General features: G+C 40.8%; 1 protein-coding gene across 1 annotated transcript; it reads left to right on the top strand.

The window, feature by feature from the left end:
- Nucleotides 1-2,555: 2,555 nt before the first annotated feature.
- Nucleotides 2,556-22,722, top strand: LOC145411607 (microfibril-associated glycoprotein 4-like). Its single transcript, XM_080281616.1, has 4 exons — nt 2,556-2,810; nt 11,256-11,710; nt 19,484-19,594; nt 22,557-22,722. The coding sequence occupies exons 1-4, from the start codon at nt 2,556-2,558 to the stop codon at nt 22,720-22,722; spliced, it is 987 nt and encodes a 328-aa protein (XP_080137742.1).
- The last annotated feature ends 1,823 nt before the right edge of the window (nt 22,723-24,545 follow it).

The following is a 24,545-nucleotide window of genomic DNA, read 5'->3' as shown; positions in this document are numbered from 1 at the left end:
TGGTCTGTTGATGGCCAGTTGTCGGAGCTGTACACAAAAATGCTTATATATATATATATATATATATATATATATATATATATATATATATATATATATATATATATATATATATAAAGAGAGAGAGAGAGAGAGAGAGAGAGAGAGAGAAACGAGTCAGTCTATCCGGTATGAATTCACCAATGTTTATCATGTGGGTCAATGCCAGGTGTTGGTTAGCAGTTTCATGTTGAGAAGTACAGTAGAAGGTTGAAATATTCAGCACCATAGTTTTTACATTCATATTTTCATTGTTGCCATCATCAGCGTTCCCATATACGACCCATTCCAGAAGTAACAGCACCATCATCAAGGGTATTATCATTATCAACTGCCTGAGTATGTCCAGAGGAGGATTAAGGCGTACCTCATTTCTCATTACTTGAACATGAACATCTGTTGGTATTATTAATAAATGGTGTGGCGAAAAAAAAAAAAAAACGGTAGATAGTAAAAATAAAAATAAAAAACATTTTTCGCGTCCTAGAAAAATTTATGTAAATTTTTAAATCCTTAAAGAAAGTCGCCGATAATTGTATATATATATATATATATGTGTGTGTGTGTGTGTGTGTGTGTGTGTGTGTGTGTGTGTGTGTGTGTTTTAGGGAAGGAAGGATGAAAAAGACTGCAAGATTTTGAACTCTTCTGTCCTTGTTCGTCATTACCATTTTTTTCAATGCCCTTCTTCCTGCTGGGAACCCCCCGAAAGAATGATGACAGGGATGGCAACGGCATAGCTTCCTTTCGGCAGCTTTTTGCTCACAAACGTCTCTCTTCCTCTCAGACACTCCTCTTCCGTTTCTCTCACCAGTATCCTGCTCCAGTTTATTCTTATGCGCCACATAAGCCACCACCCTATCATTTTGGAATTTTCGACTGTGTTCATAACTATCATCTTCATGAATTCCATTTTATCCATCCAAGAGTTCAGCATCTCATTCTTCACGCCCTTTGTTCCATTTCATTACACTCATAACAATATCTGTTGCTTACACCATTTCTCCTGCATATTACTGCAGATGTTCTTAAAAAAGAAAAAAAAAAAAAAAAGGCATTTCGATAGACTTCAGACCCGAAAATTCCTTGTCATTCACTGTCGGCAGTAAACCACTTCCACGCATAGTTGTTAATCTGCGTATTAACCGTCCGACCCATCAGATTATAAACTACTAGACAGTTTTCACCTTACCTTGGCCCACATTTTCGTCCCTTTGAAGCGGATTTCGCGTAGATCAGCGATAGGAAGAATGGTCTGGAACACAAAGCCCATACAGAATTGGAAGCATGACTGGACGTATTTTAAAGAGGATTTTTTCCATGTATTCGACCCTTGACCACGATTCTTAAATTTTATTTTTGCTATTGACTAATGATTGCTTGGCTAAAGTGAGAGCTCTCGTAATGAAGAGGTTACAGATGATCTCCACTTACTCCCTTGGTTCGATGCTTTCTTTCATATTACTCTGCCTACCCTTAGGCTTTTCATGGTGAAAGAGTTTATAAACAGTGATGCACCGCATTCCTGAAGCCAATTTCCCCTGGGCTTAGTCAAGTGACGACAACAGATTTTTTTTTTACCCCAGTGAAATTATAGTATGCAAATACTTGTGTAATCTCGGCGTCTAACTCTCCAAGCAGGCTTCACAGGCCTCCTGATGACGGCAGAAAGCTGAACCACATTACTTTTATTTAGGGGAAACAGTATATTCATCTTGAAGAGTGGATTGTCGTATTGCATGTTTTTAAAAATACAACAAACCCTGTTATAACGAAAACAAAACAAAACATAAAAAGTCTACTTGTTAATACAAGTTTGTTTTATATTCCTACAACGGACAATTTTAGTCAGATTTGGTGTAGGTTCTCAAGTAGCTCCTCCTCTGGATATAGCACATTGGCATGACATACTATATTGTTTACGGAAACTATATAGTACACCGTGAGAAGGTGGGCGCTATAGACTAAACGGTAATTGTATGGTGAAGGGTTTTATAGAGGGAAATACCACGACAGGGACAGCAGCAACAAAAACAACAACAACTGGATCACCGATAACAACAATAATAACATTAACACGAAAAATCAGTAAGAACAATAATTATAACACTAAACTCAAGAACATAGTTATTAATCAAACAAAAAAGAACTAGAAACAAAAGCATTCAGTGTTATATACAAGGTCTTATGACGCAGGCAGCAACATCATTAGTTGGACGGCGCGGTATTCACAGGCTGATAAATATTCTTGGGTTCAAGAATAATAAATTGTATCTAGAGCTCTTTAGCAATTAGTGGCGTTCCCAGGGACTGCGGTTGATACACAAGGGATCTGTTGACCTTGAGTCTGAGGGATGCTGGTGGTGTTCATACTGTCTGCCATTCTTCACCCATCTTACCCCTGTTCTAGTCGCAGTCGTTCCATCGGGTCTCTCCAAGGCTTGCTTAAATATTTTTTTCTGTTTTAAGGCTAAGATTAGGAAAGTACGATCTTGGCTTTACTAAGGTAAAGTCGCATGACGGTAACGAGAGCAATATTAGAAGGGAGCACCAATATAATGGGCGTGTGTGTATATGTGGGTGTGGTGCTGGGTATGGTGTTAAAGGCTACCGCCCTGGGCCCAAACACCCGTACCGCACAGCATTCCGGCGACTGCCCTACGGTGTCCTCTCTCCTGCAGGCTGTTGGCTTCAACCCGACCTGTGTGTCATCTTCTCTTGCCTTCTGTTCTGCCCATAACGGAGAAGATCAGTTCACTGCATCTCTACAGGTAAGCTGGTTTTGTTTTCCCTACTTATGCAACAGGACTTTCATCTTAACTTGGCAATGATTTCCGTCTGTTTGCAGCTTATTACACGTAGCTCAGTGGCAGAGTAAAATAAAGCACCAGTTGCACACCTTTGTATATCATTCTCGTGATCTAGTATTGTGTTCTAGGGTTAATCTGTTATGTCAGCTCTGAGTGCAAGATGGAGAAATGGGAATTTTAAGCAAAGTTAGAGTGTTGAGAGCATAGTCAGTTAACCAGTTCACTCTAACAGGACCATCACAACTTCAGTAAAATCGCTCAGCCGCACCAAGAAAAAAACATAAATTATTCTTCATTCTAGTGAAAAGGAATTGTCGGAGATTACTTCCTACTTTTCATTAACAAAATGGTCTGGTCACAATACTATAAAAATCCGTCATCGCAGTGATAGGGTTAATCTGTTCAGCCCGAGGACGTCTTTGATGTTTCTATGAACAGATGATTTTACTCTATGTGAGTTTTCGAATGAAAGAGTTTAGTTACCTACGTAATGATGGAATCTCTTTATTATCCAAAATCCTTCCCGAGCTGATGTGTAGAGAAAACAAAACAAAACAAAAAACACAAACAAAAATCAGCTGAAAGAATTGTTGCGACAAGACTACCCGTCATCTGTGAGCCAGGTAGACTGTAATAATACTGCTAAATGAAAACTTGACTTTATGTATCTATCCTGGATGCCTCCCAGTGCTGGTTGAGTGAATGTGAACTCAAGTTCTGACTCTAAACAACTTTTATAAAAAACTTTCCTTCTACAGTCAATACTTTCTGAGATTTGAGTTTCAGACACAGACACAGACACAGATGCATTTCGTACAAAAATAATGACCATGGACTTCGTCTACCTGGCTCAGTTACTTCCAACCCCTTCCTTCTACGAAGATCTGTAATAAACTGAATAAAACAGTTTGGCTGACAAATAATAACAGAAGAGCCCACTCATTTAAGTACGATGACACGTTTTTGTTTTCATTGTTCACGCAGCACAGAAAATATACATATTATTAACACGGTAGTAAATATATGTATATATAAGCACGACAGTTCTATTAATAGGGAGGGGCAGGATACAACAAAAACAGGAAGAAGATTAGCGATTTTTGTGTTGATATTCATATTGGACATGTATTTAGTGTTTGTATACAGAAAATGAAGTCAGTGGGGCCAGGCACACGAGAGTTAAGGCAAGTTAAAAACTTGAAAACAAGCACAATTTTGTCAATCTTCTTGTTTTTCTTTTTCTCCTTCATCTCAGTGTCTCAGTTACTTAATCTAAGAAACGACGTATGTACAGCCTATGAGGAATCAATAAAAACAGCACACACCTGACTTTACATTAAGTACAAAGATCAAGTCAGCATGTCAGGTGTACGCATGCGTCATTCTGTCTCCAAGTAACGCACAGCTGCAAATAAGTGAGTGTGGAGAATTAAACTTTCATTTTAGAAGCAGCAACAGAAGAAGAAGGCCAAAAAAAAATGACCCCTTCCATCTCCAAAAGGTGGTGTCCGGGGTGGACGCAAGTATATAGTTAGTAGCTGTAGTTATTTACTATCATGGTACAGTACAGTAACATCAATGATGCTTTTCATTGCTGCAGAAGTACGTCAAGAATGCTAACGTAAATTTCAAAAAAGCATTATATATATATATATATATATATATATATATATATATATATATATATATATATATATATATATATATATATATATATATATCCTTACTGGAGAGAGAGAGAGAGAGAGAGAGAGAGAGAGAGAGAGAGAGAGAGAGAGAGAGAGAGAGTACTTACTCGTATGGCCAAGAGGGATTCGATATACAGTAGGATCTATTTAACCCATTCCCTACTATGTGGTTATTCTTAGCTGAGTATGTTCATGTGTTGATGGCGTGGATAGACCGAACGGAACATTATGATTTGAAACGAAGCAGTTAATACTGGTAACCACGATGAATTTAACCCTCAGAGCAAGAGAAGCCACTCATGTGCTGAAGCAGTCGACTAATCTTGGCCCGAACAACGACTATCTTACTTCTACGATGGAACACATTCTATCCATTTCTCCTTTCCCTGAAATCTCCATTCTAGGAGATTTCATTGTTCATCACCTCCTTTGGCTCTCCTCTCCTTTCACTGATCCACCTAGTGAACAAGCCTACACTTTTTCTGTCCTTCATGACCTATAGCAGCTTGTACAGCACCTTAAAAGTATCTCTGACCGCCTTGGAGATAGCTCCAACATACTTGACCTCTTCCTTACAACTAATCCTTCTGCTTACACTATTAATATTTTCTCTCCGTTGGGCTCCTCCGATCACAACCTTATCACCTTAACCTGTCCTATCGCTCCGGTATGGCCTGTAGACCCTCCAAAGAAACGTCGTTTGTGGCACTTTGGAGCTGCGGATTGGAAGGGCCTAAGGCAATACTTCTTTGATTTTCCCTGGAATGATTATTGCGTTCATGGCCGGGAGCCATCTGAGTGTGCCTTGTGCATTACGAAGGTTATTCTCTCGGGCATGGAAGCATACATTCCCTTCTCATATCCTTTGACTAATGCAAGAAAGCTTTGGTTTAATCACGCTTGTTCTAATGCTGTCCGCAACAAGGAGAGGGCCATAAATCACATCTTTTTTTACGTTTCTGCCCGGAATCGTGCTAAGTCTGTTCTTCGCTCTGCTAAAAATAATTTCATCTGTACTAAATGCTCTCAACCCTCAAACTCGAATTCTTCCCACTCCTTCTAGCACATTGCCAAAAACCTTTCTAACAACATTACCTCATCATCCTTCCCTCCTCTTTTCTACTCTGATGGTTCTGTAGCTATTTCATCTCCTAATAAAGCAGATCTCTTCGCTCAGACTTTCTCCTTCAATTCCACCTTAGACGATTCCGGTGCTATTCCTCCATCACTTCCCCCCTCTGACTTCCTCATGACTGACATCAAAATTTCTTCAGCTGATGTATTTTCTGCCATCACAGGCCTCAATACTAACAAGGCATATGGGCCTGTTGGAGTCTCTCCTGCTGTTCTCAAGAACTGTGTTTCTGTGCTTACACCCTGCCTAGGTAAACTCTTTCGTCTTTGTCTCTTGTACCTTTCCTTCTTGCTGGAAGTTTGCTGTCATTCAGCCAGTCCCAGAGAAGGGTGACCATTCCCAACCCTCTAACTATCGTCCAATTGCTTTAACATCCAGTATCTCAAAAGATTTCGATTCAATTCTTAACAAAAATTTTAAAGCATCTTTCTTATCGCAACCTTCTTTTTGATGGTCAGTATGGGTTCCGTCAGGGACGCTCCACCGGCGATTTTCTCATCTATCTTTTGGACTCCTGGTCATCCTTCTTTCGGGGCTTTGGCGAAAGTTTTACCATTCCAAAACATCTCAAAGGCTTTCGATCGAGTCTGGCATAAATCTTTAATTTCCAAACTACTCTCTTACTGTTTCTATCCTTCTATCTGTGCCTTGATCAATAGTTTCCTTTCTGGTCGTTCTATAGCTGCTGTTGTAGAGGGCCATCGTTCTTCTCCTAGATCTATCAACAGTGGTGTTCCTCAGGGCTCTGTCCTATCACAAACTTTCTTCCTTTTATTCATTAATGACTCTAAACTGTATATCTGAATCTATCCACTCATATGCTCATGACTCCACCCTTCACCTTTCCATTAGGTTCCCGCAACGCCCATCTCAGCAGTTACTTCAACAAACAAGGGATGAGGCTATGGCACACCTAATGTCTGACTTGGCTCATATCTCTAACTGGGGTAAAAATAATCTTGTTTTTAATGCATCAAAGATTCAGTTCTTACACTATCAACCCGACAAAATCTTCCACAGGTGTACCCACTAGTGTGTAATAATATTCAGCTTAATCCTGCATCATCCTTGAACATGCTTGGGGTTTCATTTACTCGCGACTTATCTTGGAAAGATTATATTACATCTGTTATAAAATCTGCTTCCAAGAGATTAGGTGTGCTAAGCCGACTCCATTCCTTCTTTACACCTGCACAATTGTTGACTCTATACAGGGGTTTTATCCGCCCCTGTGTGGAGTACAATTCTCATGTGTGGGGAGGCTCCCCACATACAGCTCTTCTCAATAGAGTGGAGTCAAAGGCATTTCGTCTCATTAACTGTCCTCCTCTTACTGATTCCCTTCAACCTCTGTCTCTTCGCCGCACAGTCGCATCTTTATCTCTTTTCTATCGCTACTTCCACAGTCAGTGCTTCTCTGAACTGTCTGTTTGCATTCCTCCCCCTCTACGACGGGCGCGTAGCACCCGTCTAGCAGCAAACTCTCATCCCTTTTCTGTCCAACTCTCTAATGCAAGAGTTAACCCTTACTCTCATTCCTTCATTTATGCAACAGGTCAGCTCTGGAACTGTCTCCCTCTGTCTGTGTTTCCTGCTTCCTATAATCTCCAATATTTCAAATGCAGTGTGTCCAGGCATCTCGACATGATCGGGTCTTGAATTTCGTTCTCTCTTGTATTTTGTTTTTCTCTTGGAAGGAACAGTTATTGCGGGCTCGAGGCCTTTGGTTCCTTCTTCCTCGCATTAAATTTAAAAAAAAAAAGTTAAGGTATAACCGTCAGAGGGGTTATGTAGAATGTTTGTTATTTTTAACTCTAATTTAATGACAAATATTATCAATTCTGAACTGAATACAATCTTTTGTTAGTAAAAAATATATGACCGTTAATTGCCCTGTCACTTTTTTTTCTTCAAACCCAAACAATATTACTCGTCTTAGTAGTGTACCTAAATAGGAATGGATCAATGGAAGCTGTGTTCAACCCCTCCAGTTCTGGAAACCTCTCCTAAGCTGAGTTAAATCGCCTGGACCTAGGAAGCATAAAGCAGAAGAGGCGTTTATCATACTTTGAGAGTTTTGATTTGAGAGGGGAAGACTCCATTGCCGTTTGGTTACACAATAGTGGAATTTATTATTTTAATAGGTTGTGTGATAACGAACGAGAGCTGTGTGTGTGTGTGTGTGTGTGTGTGTGTGTGTGTGTGTGTGTGTGTGTGTGTGTGTGTGTGTGTACGAAACTTCAGTTCTCATTCAATTTGAACCAAATTTGGTGGAAGAGTTGAGAGTCTTCTCCGGGACTGGCCGATTGTTTTTAAGAACTGTATGTCAAAGGTTAAGATCACAAACGAACTTTGATACAATTTAGACCAAGCTAGGTGTATGGGTTGAGAGTAGGATAAAGAATAATGAATCGAATTTGAGGAAAACCAGTCAAAGGTCAAAACCATAGCGAAAGTTGAAATGCTCGATCCTATAACTCATGCAATTTTTATCTGATCTGAAGTAAACTTGGTGGAAGGGATGAAGGTCAAGCAAGGACTAAGATATTTAGAGAACAATGGGGCAAATGCCAAGGTCACAGGGACAGGTCAACTCAGTTTTGATCCAATTTGAAGTAGACTTGGTAGAGGGGTTGGGGGACAGGCAAGGATGAAGCAATCTGATTTTGCGAACACATGATCGACGGTAAAGGTTTAAGGAGAAAATCAACTGTTCGAACCTTAGGCCAAACGTAGGATGCGGATGTTGTACTCGTGAGTGCACGTTTATCCTCATTACCGAACCTGTTTGGGAAACTTTTCTACTTCTGGAATATTCTTAAGAAAAATTATTTGGCTACTGAACACAAAACTCTTACATCTGTTTATTTTGTAATGGTTCTGATTCAAAAGAAACTACTGTATTCACTCCGATGCCTTCTCGTTGGGTAGAAAATGAAAAGGACATAGACGGGATGAAGTCATATTCCGAAGTACTGACGTCATAGTTACTTGCCATTATTTATCTGTTAGCCTGCACTCATATATCAAAAATCAATATACTTTACCTAAATGACATATAACAGAGGAGAGTACGAATGTGCAAGTGCAGATAAAAACTGGTAAGGAAGACGTGTTGAAAAGCCCGCCAAGTTCTCGATTACTCGACTCTTGACGTCGTCGTTATGGGATGGGGAATACTCTTCTTTGTGAAGGCAGCTGAACTACTTTGTAAGATTGTTTTTATTTTTCTATATCATTTTTCTTTACTTCCTCTTGTGTGTTTTTATTTTTTTTTCATTGTCGAGCTTTAACCTGATGTCCGGCGGCACATGACCCTTATAAATTGACCTCCTCACGCCGAACAATATTGGATTACACTTTCATGGGATCTGGAATATCACAAATATCTCTTAACTACCACTTGATTCTGAAAAATGGTAGTTTATTATTCTGTCATAAATTATTTATGGAACTTCTGCAGGGATGTATAGGGCTATAAACAATAACACACTAGACTGTTAACCATTCTAATATGTGCAAATGTTTTGTGCCTTTCTGCCGGTAAGAGGCGATTATATTCAGCTCAGGAGAGCATCCAGGTTTTGAAAGAGATGGTGAAGGCAATAAATAGACAGTCTACTTCAAGAAATTCTATCTATCTATCTATATACCTAGGCTGCTTCCCCCAAGGAAAGGGAGGTAGCCGAGACAGGACGACACACTCCCCTTTTACTCATCCATTCAAACACATTCATTCGCATCTTAGCCCCAAGGGGAGAACGGACAGATCCTCACTACGTACTTAAAATCTTCTCAAAATAGTGGAATACAAAAGACGCCATCGTCTTTTGTATTCCACTAATGTGTAATAAGAAAATAAATTACTGATCCATACATTTTAATTCTAGTCACTAGGCTTAGTTTCTCCCCAAAGGGCTGAAGTTTTACTGACTACCGGCACCATGGAGCACCCCTAGACACATGGGGGGATTGTGAAAGTCGGTCGAGAGGCAAGGAACCAAACAAATGAATTTGTTGTTGTCGGCAAACAAGACAGCCCTTGTTATCAGGGGAGGGTCAGATGGAGCAGCTGCACCAACACATCACATTATTTCATACACTCTAGCAGCACCACAACACACCACATTATTTCATACACTCTAGCAGCACCACAGCACCTTCCAACATAACACCATATCACACTAACAATACCACACACGCTCTAGCAATGCCAAAAACCTCACCGAAACACTGCACATCACACACTCTAGCATCATCACATCACCCCACCACACCATACCATATCACATACTCTAAAGACAACACGCCACATCACACACTCTAACTACAATACACTATCACTGACAGCACACACTCTGACAACGCCACAACGCCACACACTCTATAAATATCACACCACGCACCACAACATACACACCAACAACATAAGAAATAACATCACATGTTTAACAGCACCACAACATATCATACTATACCACAAAAAGTATCATCACATATTCTGACAACACCAGAGCACCACACCAACTCCCTCCACTCCACAACACATCACATAAATTCTAAAAACACCACAGCTCAGCAACAAACACCACTACACTACATCGCAACACATAACACAACACCAAACATTCTGATAATTCAAGGACATACCACACCACACACTCTAACAACATGACAACACTCCATACCATACTACAGTAAACCTTACAACACCGAACCACATCACACCACATCACACCACACCACACTGCACCACATCATAGAACACCACACCGTACCACGTCACACCGCACAGCACATCACACCATACCTCATGATCTAATAGCAACATAACACACACCAAAGCGCACTACACCACACCACACACTCTGTTAAAAGCACAACACATATCAGATCGTGACGCACTATATCACACGCTCTAACAAAACCTGAATATAATTGTATTATCTTATAAAAAAAAAAAAAAAAATAATGAAAAATACCATATCGGTAATTCTGAAAAGGTTCACTGAGACTGTACCTCGTCGGTACAAAAGAGAGGACTTCCCCACGTCCCGAGAGAGCTTGTCAGTCCTCCTCCTTCTGCATAAATTTGGCGGTTGTACTGTCACTCGCCATACTTTCCCCAGAATATATGAATACATAAAAGTGCTCGTGTTAGGGATGCTTAAAGTTTCCCGTTCCCTATGGATATCACCAGACACACACACACACACACACACACACACACACACACACAGCTATATCGTGATCACTGCTGAAGAATGATAACCATTGAAAGGTATGGTGACTAACCATTCAACGGTATGGGAACATTTGTTTTGCATTATTTTTGCTTCCGCCAGACTATAGAATTCAGTCTGAGGGAAATCTCTCGTAGTGAGTAGGAAGCGATGTCCATTATGCAGTCATTAATGTGATGACCTTCTTATATTATTGTTATTAACACTCGATGTTATTCAGCTTGCGGGTGACCTCTGGCAGAGGTAATGGTTTTGTCGCTTTTGGTTTTAGAGGTGAAGTTTGATATTTTTAAGCTGTTAGTAGTTCTTTATATTTACTCTAACGTACCTCTTGTGTCAGGAAATACGTAAGAGTATGCAGGAGCTGAGAGAGGCCATCAGGGAGTTAAACACGTGGCAAGCTCGACCGCGGCACTGCAAGGATCTGTTGGCATCTGGTGACAGCGGGCGTGGCGCTCGGCAGGTGTACCCTTACCCAGGCCGCCCTTACGATGCAGCGACTGTCCTCTGTGACCACACTGTCGACGGCGGCGGCTGGACCGTCTTCCAGCACCGCACAAACGCCGCCGCCACCCGCGAAGACTTCTACCGAACCTGGGTCGAGTATCAGCTGGGCTTTGGCAGTCTGCAAGGCGAGTTCTGGCTAGGCCTGGAGTTGCTCCATGCACTTACCTCGAGGTCACTGCAGGAGTTGAGAGTGGACCTCGAGGATTATGATGGTCAGCATCGCTTTGCTAAATACGGTGTGTTCTATGTTGGTCCAGCCAGTGACAAGTACCGTCTCAGCGTCGGCAGGTAACCACAAGTCTTTACCCCTTTCTTTTTATTTTATAGTGCTTAGTTCGCTGTAAAGTTAACATTGGTTGAAAAAACAACAGTACATCCATTGTTTTATCATCATCATTATCATCATCTAAACCTGTATTGCCCCATGAGTAGGAGCCCGGAGCTAGACAAGATGGTCCTGACATTTAAGATGAGAACATGAGAGTAACCAGCCTCACTCATCTCTGAGTGGCATTACTTGAGCAATAAACCCCAACCACCTCTTTGATATGAACTACTGTAGAGACCCTACGGAAAGAGAGACTGTACAGCCAGCATGTTGGTTCAGCGATTGGACATTTGCTGGGCATCACTCATGAACGAATAAGGATTAGTAATCACTGCTAGATAACACCAGCTGCTTAACTGCATTTCATATTATTTTATGGCCCGTTCTTGAACATCTGTTATGCTATGTATGACGAATGGTGCTTTCTTATTAAGTAGAGCTGTAGAAAAATGAGACCTTTCTGTATGTAGCAGCTAGGTTACTTTCGAAGCACACTGTATAAAGATCTAGGACGAGTCGCCAGACGACGCTGGATTAACACCAGCAGTGTTTACTTATTTTGTCCGCGGTTTGTAAGTTTAATGGAGTTTTGGTCTGAATTTGAAGATTGTTGTTCTTCTTGATAACCATAATTGTGGTTTCCATCGGGATATTGTCTAGGCTTACCTTCCTGTGTAGATGTGGGCCAAACTCATGTAAAATGAATAAAACTTGCCTAGCATTGGCGACGACACTCACTCCCAGACCAGCTTGCTCTCTTCACTTTAATTCTCCATAAATTCCTTTTTGGTGTATCACAAGGGAGTCGGAAAAGTCGAAGTTCCATGAATGTTACTGCGCCCAAATGCACCACAATCAAACCATTAATTGGGGCAAAAACGCACCAGTAAAAGACAAGCACCACGCATTTTGCGGCTACCAATAGTTTGGTTTGTCAGCATTATAATTTGACGATTATCTCGATGGTTACGTGTACTTTGAAGTAAAATCCACATGTAGAGATGAAGATTAATAAGGAAATCCTCAGGAGCTCAAATTAGCAAAATATTCTACAATTATAACGACATTCTATTCATCAACCAATCATGTATCACAGAAGGTGACGAGATGTATTTTTAGACGAATCTGCAGTCAGTCAGCACCCGGACTGTGAGGCGTTTGAACCAAAATGGCGCCGTGTCGGCCGACCAATCAGCGAGTAGCTGAAAATGTTGGCTGTCCAGTCTTTCTTTCTATAGGGTCTCTAATACTAACAGACGCAGGCTCAATCCGACTGGAGCGCCTTAATTACCCACTAAACCACCATGCGCCATAGTTTGGTTATTTGGATATCACCCAGCGTTGTAATTGTATCCTGGTGTGCAGGAAACCATTTGGCTTGTCACTCAGTGCAGAGTCACCTGTAGACAAACGAGGAAAGAATGAAGGAAAGAACGACAGAAAAGGAAGGAAGGAAAAATGGAAGGAAGGGAGGATAGGGGAGCCACTCGAGAGCAGCATTGCATCGAATGAGTTGATGGTGAGCTCCCCCACCAACCACCAGAAAAAAAAAAAAAAATCGTTCAGAATTAATCATAATTAGAAATGAAAGGTAACTTACTGAACTTCTGAAAAAAAAAAAAATCCAATACCGGGCAATACTCATGTGTGGAAATTGGTTGTTATTGATAATTTCAGTGTGAACATACCGTATTGAACGGGACAAGTAAAAAAAATTAGTTCATAAGTTCCCAGTGACTGCAACAATTACCGGGACTTACTGTACACTTGGGCCCACATCATTTACCCGCAGGAAGGTCGACTTTATTCCCAGAACAATTTGTTGGTGAGGAGAGATCAGTCGAGGGATAGGCTGTGTAGGGTCACTGGTCTGGGGTCGGGGTGGGTGTTGGGGGTTAGGTTGAGGGTTTGGGGGACGGAGGTATGGAGCTGCAGTGAGTGACGAGATTAGGTGGACTGGGAAAGAGGATTTGATGGGTAGGAAGGAGGTAAAATACATAGGACTTGCAAACTTCCAAGTATCAAAAGATAATCATTAAATTGAACAGAATATCGAGTTCAACATGTTAAGTAGAGAAATGTATATATATATATATATATATATATATATATATATATATATATATGACGAAGCAGGACCGGACAAAGGACTTGGTAATGGGTACATGGAATGTAAGAAGAGCGAATGATGAGGTGAAAGAGAGAGAGATTGTCCAGGTGCTTGAGGGTGCGAAAGTGGATGTATGTGGAATAACTGAAACAAAATGGAGAAGAGAAATTGTGAGAGAATGGGAGTATGGATGGGGTATATGTGCAGGAGTAGGTGAGAATGAGAGGGCAAAGGAAGGAGTATGTATAGTTGTGAGTAAAAGATGGAAGAAGAGCATAAGACAGTATGGATCAGTTGGGTCAACGATTGTGTGGGTAAAGTTGAAAGTTGGAATACAAATGTGGGCGATTGTGTGTGTGTATACGCCAACGCAAGATCGTGCTAGAAGAGTGAGAGAAGAGTTCTGGACAAATGTAGAAGTGTGCATGAAAAAGTTTGGAAGGAATGAGGGTGTTTTTGGTCGGTGATATGAATGGTAAAGTTGGGAATGTGAAGGTGGATGGAATAGTTGGTGAGTGGAGTGTGCCTGCTGAGATAGATGAGAATGGCAGTGTGTTAGCGGACATTTGTGCTGGGAGGGGGTTAGTGATAGCCAATACCCTCTTCAGGCATAAAATGACCCACAGGTATACATGGCGAGTGATGAGAAGGGTGGGTGGTGAACTGAATGAAAGGAAGGCAATGATTGATTGTGTGTGTGTGGATGAAAGGATGCGAAGATGTGTAATGGATGCAAGAGCTTATAGAGGTTGGGGGAGTGGACTTTCTGACCACTACTTGGTGGTGGCCAGAATTAGGATTCAAGTAAGATGGAGGAATAGAAGAAGGGAAAGACGAGAGGAAGGAGTAGTTGCAAGGACAGTGGAAATGTTACAAGAGAATGAGAAAAAGGCAGAGTATAAGAGAGAAGTGGATGAACGATTGGGCAACTATGAATTGGAGCAGATGGGAGACGTGGAAGGTGTGTGTAGGATATTTACAGAAGAAATATGTATAGCATGTGATGTGATGTGTGGAAGGAAGAGAAGACGGAGGGGGGTGCAAGGAACAGCGTGGTGGACTGAAGAGGTGAGACAGGCTGTGGCACAAAAGAAGAAAGCATACAATGAATGGATGAGAAATAGGGGCGTGGAAGAAGTTGAGAGGCGGAAGAGAGAGTTATATGTAGAAAGAAAGAGAGAGGTGAAAAGATTAGTAAGAGAGAGTAAGAAGAGAGTGGATGAGGAATTTGGAAGGAATTTGAGTGTAAAATGGAGGGACTGTAAGAAAATGTTCTGGAAAGAGGTGAAAAGAGTAAGACAGGGTGGAAGTGAAGTTAGCAGGGGAGTGAAAGATAAAAATGGTAGATTACTAGTGGAGAAGGGAGAAAAAGTGAGCAGATGGAGAGAACACTTTAAGGAATTGTTGAACATAGAGGATGGAAGTAATGCGAGTATAAGTGGCTGGGGAATGGCTGGGAGAAGGAGGGAGGTGAGAAGACAGGAAGAAATCAGTAGGATAGAAGTTGTGGAAGCAATGAAGAAAGTTAAATCGGGGAAAGCCCCAGGAATTGATGGAGTGTGTGGTAAAATGCTGAAGCATGGGGGAGAGATAGAAGTAGAATGGATGTGGAAGATGTGCAGATTGGCCTGGGAGGAAGGTAGTCCCGGAGGATTGAAAGTCAGGTATAATTATTCCCTTGTACAAAGGAAAAGGGGAAAAAGAAGTGTGTGGTAATCATAGGGGCATTTGTCTTCTTAGTATAACAAGAAAAGTGTATGGTAGGATACTTATTGACAGAGTTAGAGAAAGAACAAAGAAATTAGTTGGAGAAGAACAGGGAGGCTTTAGGAAGGGAAGAGGTTGTGTAGATCAGATATTCATTCTTAGATCTTTAGTGGAAAAGTTTCTAGAGAAGGGAAAGAAGTTGTATGCGGCTTTCATGGATTTGGAGAGAGCATATGACAGGGTGGATAGACAAGGATTGTGGAAAGTGTTAAGAATATATGGAGTAGATGGGAAGTTGTTGAATGCTGTGAAGAGTATGTACGATGGTGCGAAGGCTGCAGTGCGTGTGGATGGTGAAGTAAGTGAATTTTTCTCTTTGAAAATTGGGTTGAAACAGGGATGTGTCATGTCTCCATGGTTATTCAATCTGTACATGGATGGGGTAATAAAAGAGGTACAAGGTAGGGTAGTGGATGTTGGAGTGACCCTGGTGAGAGAGGATAGTGTTTGGAAACTCCCTGTACTGTTGTTTGCAGATGATACTGTGTTGTTGAGTGAAGACGAAGGGGAGCTGCAAGGCTTGGTGGATGAGTTTGGGAGAGTGTGTAAGAAACGGAATCTAAAGGTGAATGTAGGGAAGAGTAAAGTGATGGTCTTTGAGAGAGGTGAAGCCAGTGAATGTACAGCGAGGTTGGATGGTGAGGAATTGGAAAATGTGAGTATGTTTAAGTACTTGAGTAGTGTGATGAGTAAGGATGGAAGTTTGGAAGGTGAAGTGCTTGAAAGGGTACAGCAGGGAATAAAGGCTGCTGGTTCTTTGAAAGCAGTGATAAGAAACAGGGAAGTGAGCATGGAAGTGAAAAAGTTACTACATGACAGTATTGTGATACCAACTCTCACATATGGAAGTGAAGCTTGGACATTGTTGGAAGGACACACGTCAAGAGTGACAGCAGTGGAAATGAGTTATTTTAGAGTAGCCTGTGGAGTCACATGGAGAGACAGGCTGACGAATGAGGATATAAAGGAGCGTTGTGGTGTGGATGTGATAGGAAGCGTTATGAGGAACACACTGAGGTGATTTGGCCATGTGGAGAGGATGGAGGGTGAGACTGTCGAAGAGAGTGTATGTGAGTGAGGTGGAGGGGGAAAGAAGGAGGGGGAGGCCGAGGATGAGATGGAGGGATGGGGTGGAGAAGTATATGAGAGAGGAGGGAGTGAGTTGGGAGCAGGGCAGTGAAATGGCGGGAGACAGGGCGACTTGGAGGCGATTTGTTTGTGGCCACCCCAAACGGGATTGAGGCGTCTGGCAAAAGTATCCACTGCAGGACCGGCCTATCCCAACCGAAGTCGGGACGATACAGCCAATGTATCTCTACCAAGTGGCTTAGGCTGTCTGGTAGAGATTGTATGTAGGGTGAGAAGTGCTTGTAAGTGTAACTGTAGTGGCTTTGGATGTGTGTGTAGTCTGTGAACCAAGTGTAATCGGCCCGCGCAAGCCGACTGGGTGCAAGCATACTTTATAGTAAGTGACACTGGTTAAACCACAGCACCCCTTATGTCCGCCAATGCAGTACGTGGCCGGGTGAACACTCGGAAAGTTTATTACCCTGGCGGGGTGCGAACCCTGGTTCACCCGTGTACGAAACGCACGCTCTGCCACTGTACTACAGAGGCTCTGTATATATATACACACTGTAGATTGATAGATAGATAGATAGATAGATACGTACATACATACATACATACATACATACGACTCTTTGGTCTTGTAATATGTAAGTCTTGAGTTTTGGTTAAAATTATTGTGCCAATCGAAGGCAGGAGGACTTAAAGATGAATACTGGGAGTTGATCTTGATTTGTTATCTTCAAGGAAAGTCTAAGATGAGCAGTGTATGTATTACACAGGGACGTAATTTACTGTCTTCGGACCCCTCTTCTTAGTTTCTCTTTCCTCGACATGTTGGTTCTATGGCTAGCCCCTTTCTGATCTCTGATTCCTACATTCTCGTTTGGCAGGGCTCGTGTCACATGGGCTACACTGTCTTGGAAGCTTCTAGAACCCTGTATGTCTGTATGTAAGTAGTGCTTCCGGTGCCCACTGGCCTACTGTTCATTAAGTATTTGATGAACTCATTTCCTTTTGGTTGATTCTCGCTGACACACTTCCTATCGCACAGCCTGGCTGGTGCTTCTATCTATCTATCTATCTATGAGTTGTACTATTATAATATGGAGTCCTGACATACCTACCTACCTACCTACCTACCTACCTACCTACTTACATACATACATAGAGAGATAGATAGATAGATATAGCCAGACACCATAATCCTGTAAGGGGTGGTCGTTTGTCTTTGAGTTACCGTAGCTGTTTTGCGGGAAGGGGCACTAAGCCTCCGCCAGCATTTGCTGACACATAGGGAACACATATGGGTTGGTTATATGGTTACCACCCAGCGTTGTAAATGGTTTCCTGGCTGACGGTAAACTATTTGACTTGTCACTCAATGTAAAATCATTTGAAAAAGAAAGAAGAGTAATAAAAAGTGACAGGAAATATCGGAGAAATGGGAATAGAGAGGGCAGACACAGAAAAAGAGTGATAAAGGTGAAAGAAAAAGTAGGCAGCACTACATCAAGCGAGTAGATGATAGTGGTATATATATATATATATATATATATATATATATATATATATATATATATATATATATATATATATATATGTGTGTGTGTGTGTGTGTGTGTGTGTGTACACGAGTACATATTTCCATGAATATCCCCCCCCTCTCTCTCTCTCTCTCTCTCTCTCTCTCTCTCTCTCTCTCTCTCTCTATTTATTTATCTATCTGTCTATATTAATTGTGGTGTAGTAGCTGTAATCATCCTCGACGGTCCTCTCCAAACAACCAGTTTTGGGTTCGGAAAACTAGTTATCTTCAAAGGGTTGGCACTTCACAGAGAGAACACACTTAAGACAGACTTTAACAGATTCTAAAAAAGGAAAGTGTGGTGCTGTACCACAGACTGGTATTTGCATGTGAGGCTAAATGAATAACTGGCAACATTGCTTTGTTAAATGAGCAGGCTGTGAAGGGTGGTAGGAGTGGCAGTTTTTTCCATATTGTTTATTTGTATTTGTCTTAATGAGGATTTTCAAGAGAATTGCTATGTGATAAAATATAACCACATTTTATGCAGTGAAGATGGACAAGTCACAGAAATCAACTGAATGTGTTTCCTGGTAGTTTATATCATTATCCTATGGAAGGTACCATGATGCAGTAAAACATCTCTCTCTGATGTAACAGAACCGTTTCCCTGCAGGGTTACACAAACGTTCTTCAGCTACCCCTTTATTCCCCGAAAAGACGATGGTGTCCTGCAGGAAAAGGGCAACAGCAGCCTGTGGACCACCAAGTTCATCTTCAGATGATCCTGTTGCAACAACAACAAGAGCTCTTTCTGTTGACTTCACCACTCTCATACCTAAAAATATTTAAGTATTTATACAAACAAGTTACATAGAGATGGTGTATAAAAGCAGTGGAATGAAGAGAGTATACTGTATTTAGTTTTGGAAAATAAGAACACATATGGGAGAGTCAAGAACGATAATTAACGAATGAATATTCCTGCCTGGAAACTTTCTCGAATTCTATATCATTAGCCCTTCTTCAATTCGGTGATGTATTTTTCTGTTTCACTAACGCCAACTGATTTTCTTTTGCGTAGGAAAGTGCTCAGGTAATGAAGTGGTCAATAAAAACTACATATAACCTACCCTAAGTTATTGTAGTTTAAATCGACAGGAGGATGCAAGAATAGACTTATTAAAGACTTCGGTCTACTGGATGAGTTGATGCATTATTAGAGAAGTACAGTATTTATATCTGTGATCCTAACAACAGGTACTCCGGTGATGCGGGTGATTCACTGGCGGTACCGCGGCACATTGGTATGATGTTCACAACTCACGACTCCGACAACGACAGTGATGACGGGAAGAACTGTGCCGAAAGGTATGTTCTGAACTTCCAATATACGTCATCATGCATAGGGGTTGCAGAGCGTGACACGTACATCCTATCCTGCCTCTCCTCTCCTCATTTCTAAGCCACCATTTCTTGCGTTCATTTCCCCACTTCTCTGTTCCCATCCTGCTTCCTATTCTTTTACTTCATCCAACTGTTGCGCTGCAGTAACATTTAGATTAATCAGTCAATCATTCCATAAATCACTCCATCCCCTTCTCCCAGTATGTGACCCATCCCGTGTCTCTGGTTTTGTGCCTCGTATCTCTTGTTCCTGATCTCAGACGTTTGAGTGCCTTTTCTATATGAATCCATTAAGTGCCTTCGTCCACAAATACTAACTATGCATGTTGAGTTTGCCCTCGATAACTGTTGTCTTTAAAATTCTTTAATTCACGATCAGTTCATTCCACTGTCCCCTCCTTCCTTTCAAGCACATCTACCTAGTAGTTTGTTTGTCAGTATAGACTATAAGATGTATGATAAGGGAACTGAAAATGTTATGAGTTAAGGATGAGTTTCTCCAGTGCTGTGTGGTCTCGTGATGTGACGGTTGTCACAGACAATGTCTTTCAACGGCACCTTCTTATACAAGGGATCGCTTTCTCAAGGCTTAGAGAATTTGAAACCGTTTCGTTTGAAGTTTATTTTTTTTTCATAGGGCATTAAAATTTCCCTTTTTTCCTTTACAAACTATGGTGATATTTATATCACGTAAATAATGGCTTTATATATCTTTATCTATTGCCAGACGCCTTAATCCCGTAAGGGGTGGCCACAAACAGATCGCCTCCATGTCGCCCTGTCTCCCGCCATTTCATTGCCCTGCTCCCAGCTCACACCCTCCTCCCTCATATACCTCCCCACTCCATCCCTCCATCTCATCCTTGGCCTCCCCCTCCCTCTCCCCCCCTCCACCTCACTCACATACACTCTCCTCGTCAGTCTCTCGCTCTCCATCCTCCCCACATGTCCAAACCACCTCAGTGTGTTTCTCCTAATGGCAAAGGGAATAATTTATCAAGATGAAATCTGGAAAATAAAACGCTAAAGAAGAGATGCTGGGGAGCAATCTAAATCCTCGAGGAATATGACTCGAAGTATCTAAGAAATATGTTTTATTGACTAATAATTATTAAACAGAGACATTAACAGAGAATGGAACTAAACTGTTTCGAACACTCTTTTATCAATAATACTATGCGAAGAAGCGTTGTCTCCGTGTGTATCTGTCCACATTTAACCCCCTCGGATTTCAACGTGCCATGCATCAAAAGTCGCGGAACGACCAGCTGACAACGATAGTGTAAATTATTATTGTGTGCGGTCAGTTGCGAGCGAGCCAAGCACACTAATGTGACAGATTTTTCGCCAAACGTTGAGAACTCTCTGCAGGTCATACACAGGTCATACCGCTTGGTCGAATGAGCTGAAATTTCGCATGGGCATGCCCGGTATGTCAGAGTAGGCTCATGTCAAGTTTGGTATCTAGTGCTTGTCTCGGGAGCTGCGTGGCAGGTAGTATTGCTTAACCCATCCCTATTTTTAATGTTAATCTTTGAGCACGACATGCAGGGTATTTGAAATATCTTTATTGTGATGAACGAATGAACAAATCTACCGGTTATTCTTCTTTACACACGCAAATGTCCCTTCACTGTAAGTCCACGACCAGTCACTTACTGTGCGTCACCATGCACCTATGACTTCAGTCATGAACACGCTATTTAGCTGAAGACCAAATGACTGTTATCTACTTTTCACCTCATGTTTTTTGCACATCATTGCAAAATCACTTCAGTGCAGTTACTGCTCACTGTAACAATGTGTTTTATCAGGGATCCATGTTCTATTCCTCAGTGAAATATTTTTGTCCATCCCGCCTCACCTACATTATCTTATCGTGCGAACATACATAATAATTATTTAAAACTTAAAATCGATAGCGAATTCCGAGTGCCCTCGGAAAGGGCAAGGGCTTAGCTGCCGTATCGGGCCGCTAAGCCCTTGTTTCACCTACATAAGCATCTAAGGCCAGAGGGGCGACCGTGCCACATCATAGTTTTAAGTACAGTATTTCAGAGTTGAATACAGCTTCGGGTATAAACATACTCTCTCTCTCTCTCTCTCTCTCTCTCTCTCTCTACGAGTATACTGTATATATCTACAGTATATCTACATATACATACATACATATATATATATATATATATATATATATATATATATATATAGATAGATAGATAGAGAGATAGATAGATAGTTAGACAGATATGTAGACAGATATCTATATCTATATCTATATCTATCTATCTATCTATCTATCTATATATATATATATATATATATATATCTATCTATCTATCTATCTATATATATATATATATATATATATATATATATAATTTGTATTTAATCTTAAGTTTAATAATTCCTGTATTAGAAGGTAAGTAAAAACATGTCAGTATCTATAAGCAATATTGTCGTAAATAATTTTATGGGCTTAATTTGCATACGGTACAATAAGTATTTATTATAATACTGACGTTTTGGACATTATGAAACATGGTGAAAACATGACCCACTTGACCCAGCATGACATCTGTGAGTGAAGGACAAGGAACCTGATAGATGACGTTGTCACTGTAAATAAATTATGAATTTTTGATGTTAATGAAATTTATTAATTACAACCTAACTTTTCTTGACCTTAAAAAAAAAAAAAAAAAATCTTGTTGGGGTGACTGAAGTCACGTTTTCTTTAAAATGCCGCGGCCACCTCTCTGGCCCGAGTCACCTCATGTATCCTGTTCCTATTTCCCGATTACCTCACCTTATGTATAAGTGGTAAATTGGACTGTGACGACGACGACGATGACGACAACGATGATGATAACGAAGATGATGACGATGATGATGCTGTGGAACTAACAGCCCTCCATTGTTCCAGGTACCGGGGTGCATGGTGGTACGGGAAGTGCCACAGATCCAACCTGAATGGATATCAGCACCAGGGATACCATGATTCCTTCGCTGACGGCATCAACTGGCACTCATGGCGGGGCTACAACTACTCCCTCATGACCACATCACTCAAGATCAGACCGGCATTCTAGTGAACTCTTCAGTGTCACAGATCAATGCTGAAGTGTATATATCGTCTGTAGCAAGAATAAAGCAAGACTGTTATCATTGTACTAAAGGTGTTAATGAAGACTAATTTGACATCCAGTTGGTAGAAGCCTTTCCCCATTTTTATGGGTTAGAGATTATACTCTAAGGTTACCATAGCAACGTGGATGATTTGTTTGTTTGTTTGTTCGATGAGTTTGATCATTATACATAGTTTTTGGATGCACGGACTTTAACCAGTATAATATTACTTTTACTGTAGAGACAGAGGATAATAATGAGCTTCATTTTCTTGATGTATTACTGCACAGAACTTCGTCTAGATTTAATGCCTTTGTCTATAACAAACATTCATGAGAATTTGTTTGAATGTTTACACTCGCTCTCACAAAGCGAGATCGGTTATGTTTTAATCAATGAGTGGAAAGAGAGAGAGAGAGAGAGAGAGAGAGAGAGAGAGAGAGAGAGAGTGTGTGTGTGTGTGTGTGTGTGTGTGTGTGTGTGTGTGTGTGTGTGTGTGTGTGTGCGTGTTAACAAGATAACTCATACAGAGTATATCTGAGTTTAACCAAATCTGATGGAGGGATAGAGGGGTAGCCAAGAAATTGACCTATTTATTTGTATTAGAGAAAATAAATCAAAGGTAAAGGTTACATGTTCAAATTTGACCTAGCAAGATCGACTTATTCAGTTTTTATCCGATTTAGACCAGACTTGGCGGAAGATTTAGGGGTTATAAGAGAACGAAAATGATACGTTTTGAGAACAGTAAACGTAAAGAGCATGGACAGAGTTTAATGTGTGTGTCTGCTTGTGAACAAAATGACTAAAAACAGTTTTGATCTTATATGGATTCAACCTGGTGGAAGAGTCAAGGATTATCCAAGTGACTAACCTACAATTTTCGAGAACAATAGATCAAAGGTAAAACTCGACCAAATTTTAGAGAAGAGAATAAAGTAAGGCAATTGTAAAGGTATTCAATATTGAAACCAATCAGTCAAAGGTCATGGTCATTGAGGAATGCCAAAAGTTAAGGTTGAAGAACAAGTTCAGATAAAAAGTTTTGATCCAATTTGGACAAAATTTTATGGAAGTGTTAAAGGTTAGGAAAGAATGAAGTAATTTGATTTAAAGAGCAGTTGATCGAAGGTCATGTTTATAGGGAAAAATCAAGTGTTTGGTTCAGAATGTTCAAATTGAACTCAGTTTAAATGTTACTATCCATACAAAATATTGTTAAGAAGTGAGATTTACCAGTTAGGTAGCCGAGATGTTTCTCGATATTTGCTTTACCGTAGGCTAGTTCCGGTACAAGTCAGAGTTGCCAGTTTGCCTGCTGTTTGTGAGCGTAGTTGTTTCGTAAGTTATGCATTAATTTTTGTGCTCTTTTTCTTTATAGTGTGTTATTTATATGATTGCTTGTTAAACTGTGTAATTTAGTTTACGTTTGTATGCTAAATAATTTACAGGGTTATGTAATGTAAGAAAACTGTGCCATGTTTTGTTGTCTCCTAATTGGTAACTCTTAACTGTTGTCCTGTCGAGTTTGTGCTAGAAGTTTCTCGAGTAATGTAAGCCTATGTAAAGGGAGAAAAGACAAGAGCAAGTTTAGTCAGTCTTCTATTCAGTTAGAGTGTACTGCAGTTTCAGGGAAGTGTCCGTTAAGTTTGTATATTTTCGGTACTCGTGAAAACAGTGAAATGTTGTCAAGCATGAAGTGCAATTGCAGTTAGTAAAGTCTGTATAGCTCCAGTGCTTTTGAGAACAGCGAAATGAAGTTGGAAAGCATTAAGTATAATTGTTA

Source organism: Coenobita brevimanus, chromosome 90 (assembly GCF_032717465.1).
Source record: "Coenobita brevimanus isolate Jiangsu-jjx chromosome 90, ASM3271746v2, whole genome shotgun sequence".
In the NCBI taxonomy this organism is placed as follows: domain Eukaryota; kingdom Metazoa; phylum Arthropoda; class Malacostraca; order Decapoda; family Coenobitidae; genus Coenobita; species Coenobita brevimanus.
The sequence above is the reverse complement of the archived record's forward strand: the minus strand, read 5'-3'. Positions and strand labels throughout refer to the sequence as shown.

Bases quoted from the DNA above. Each gene is read 5' to 3' on its own strand.
- LOC145411607 (XM_080281616.1), top strand. From the start codon at position 2,556: ATGACGGTAACGAGAGCAATATTAGAAGGGAGCACCAATATAATGGGC. The intron at 11,711-19,483 runs GTAACCACAAGT...TCCTAACAACAG, and splicing joins TACCGTCTCAGCGTCGGCAG to GTACTCCGGTGATGCGGGTG. The intron at 19,595-22,556 runs GTATGTTCTGAA...CCATTGTTCCAG, and splicing joins GGGAAGAACTGTGCCGAAAG to GTACCGGGGTGCATGGTGGT.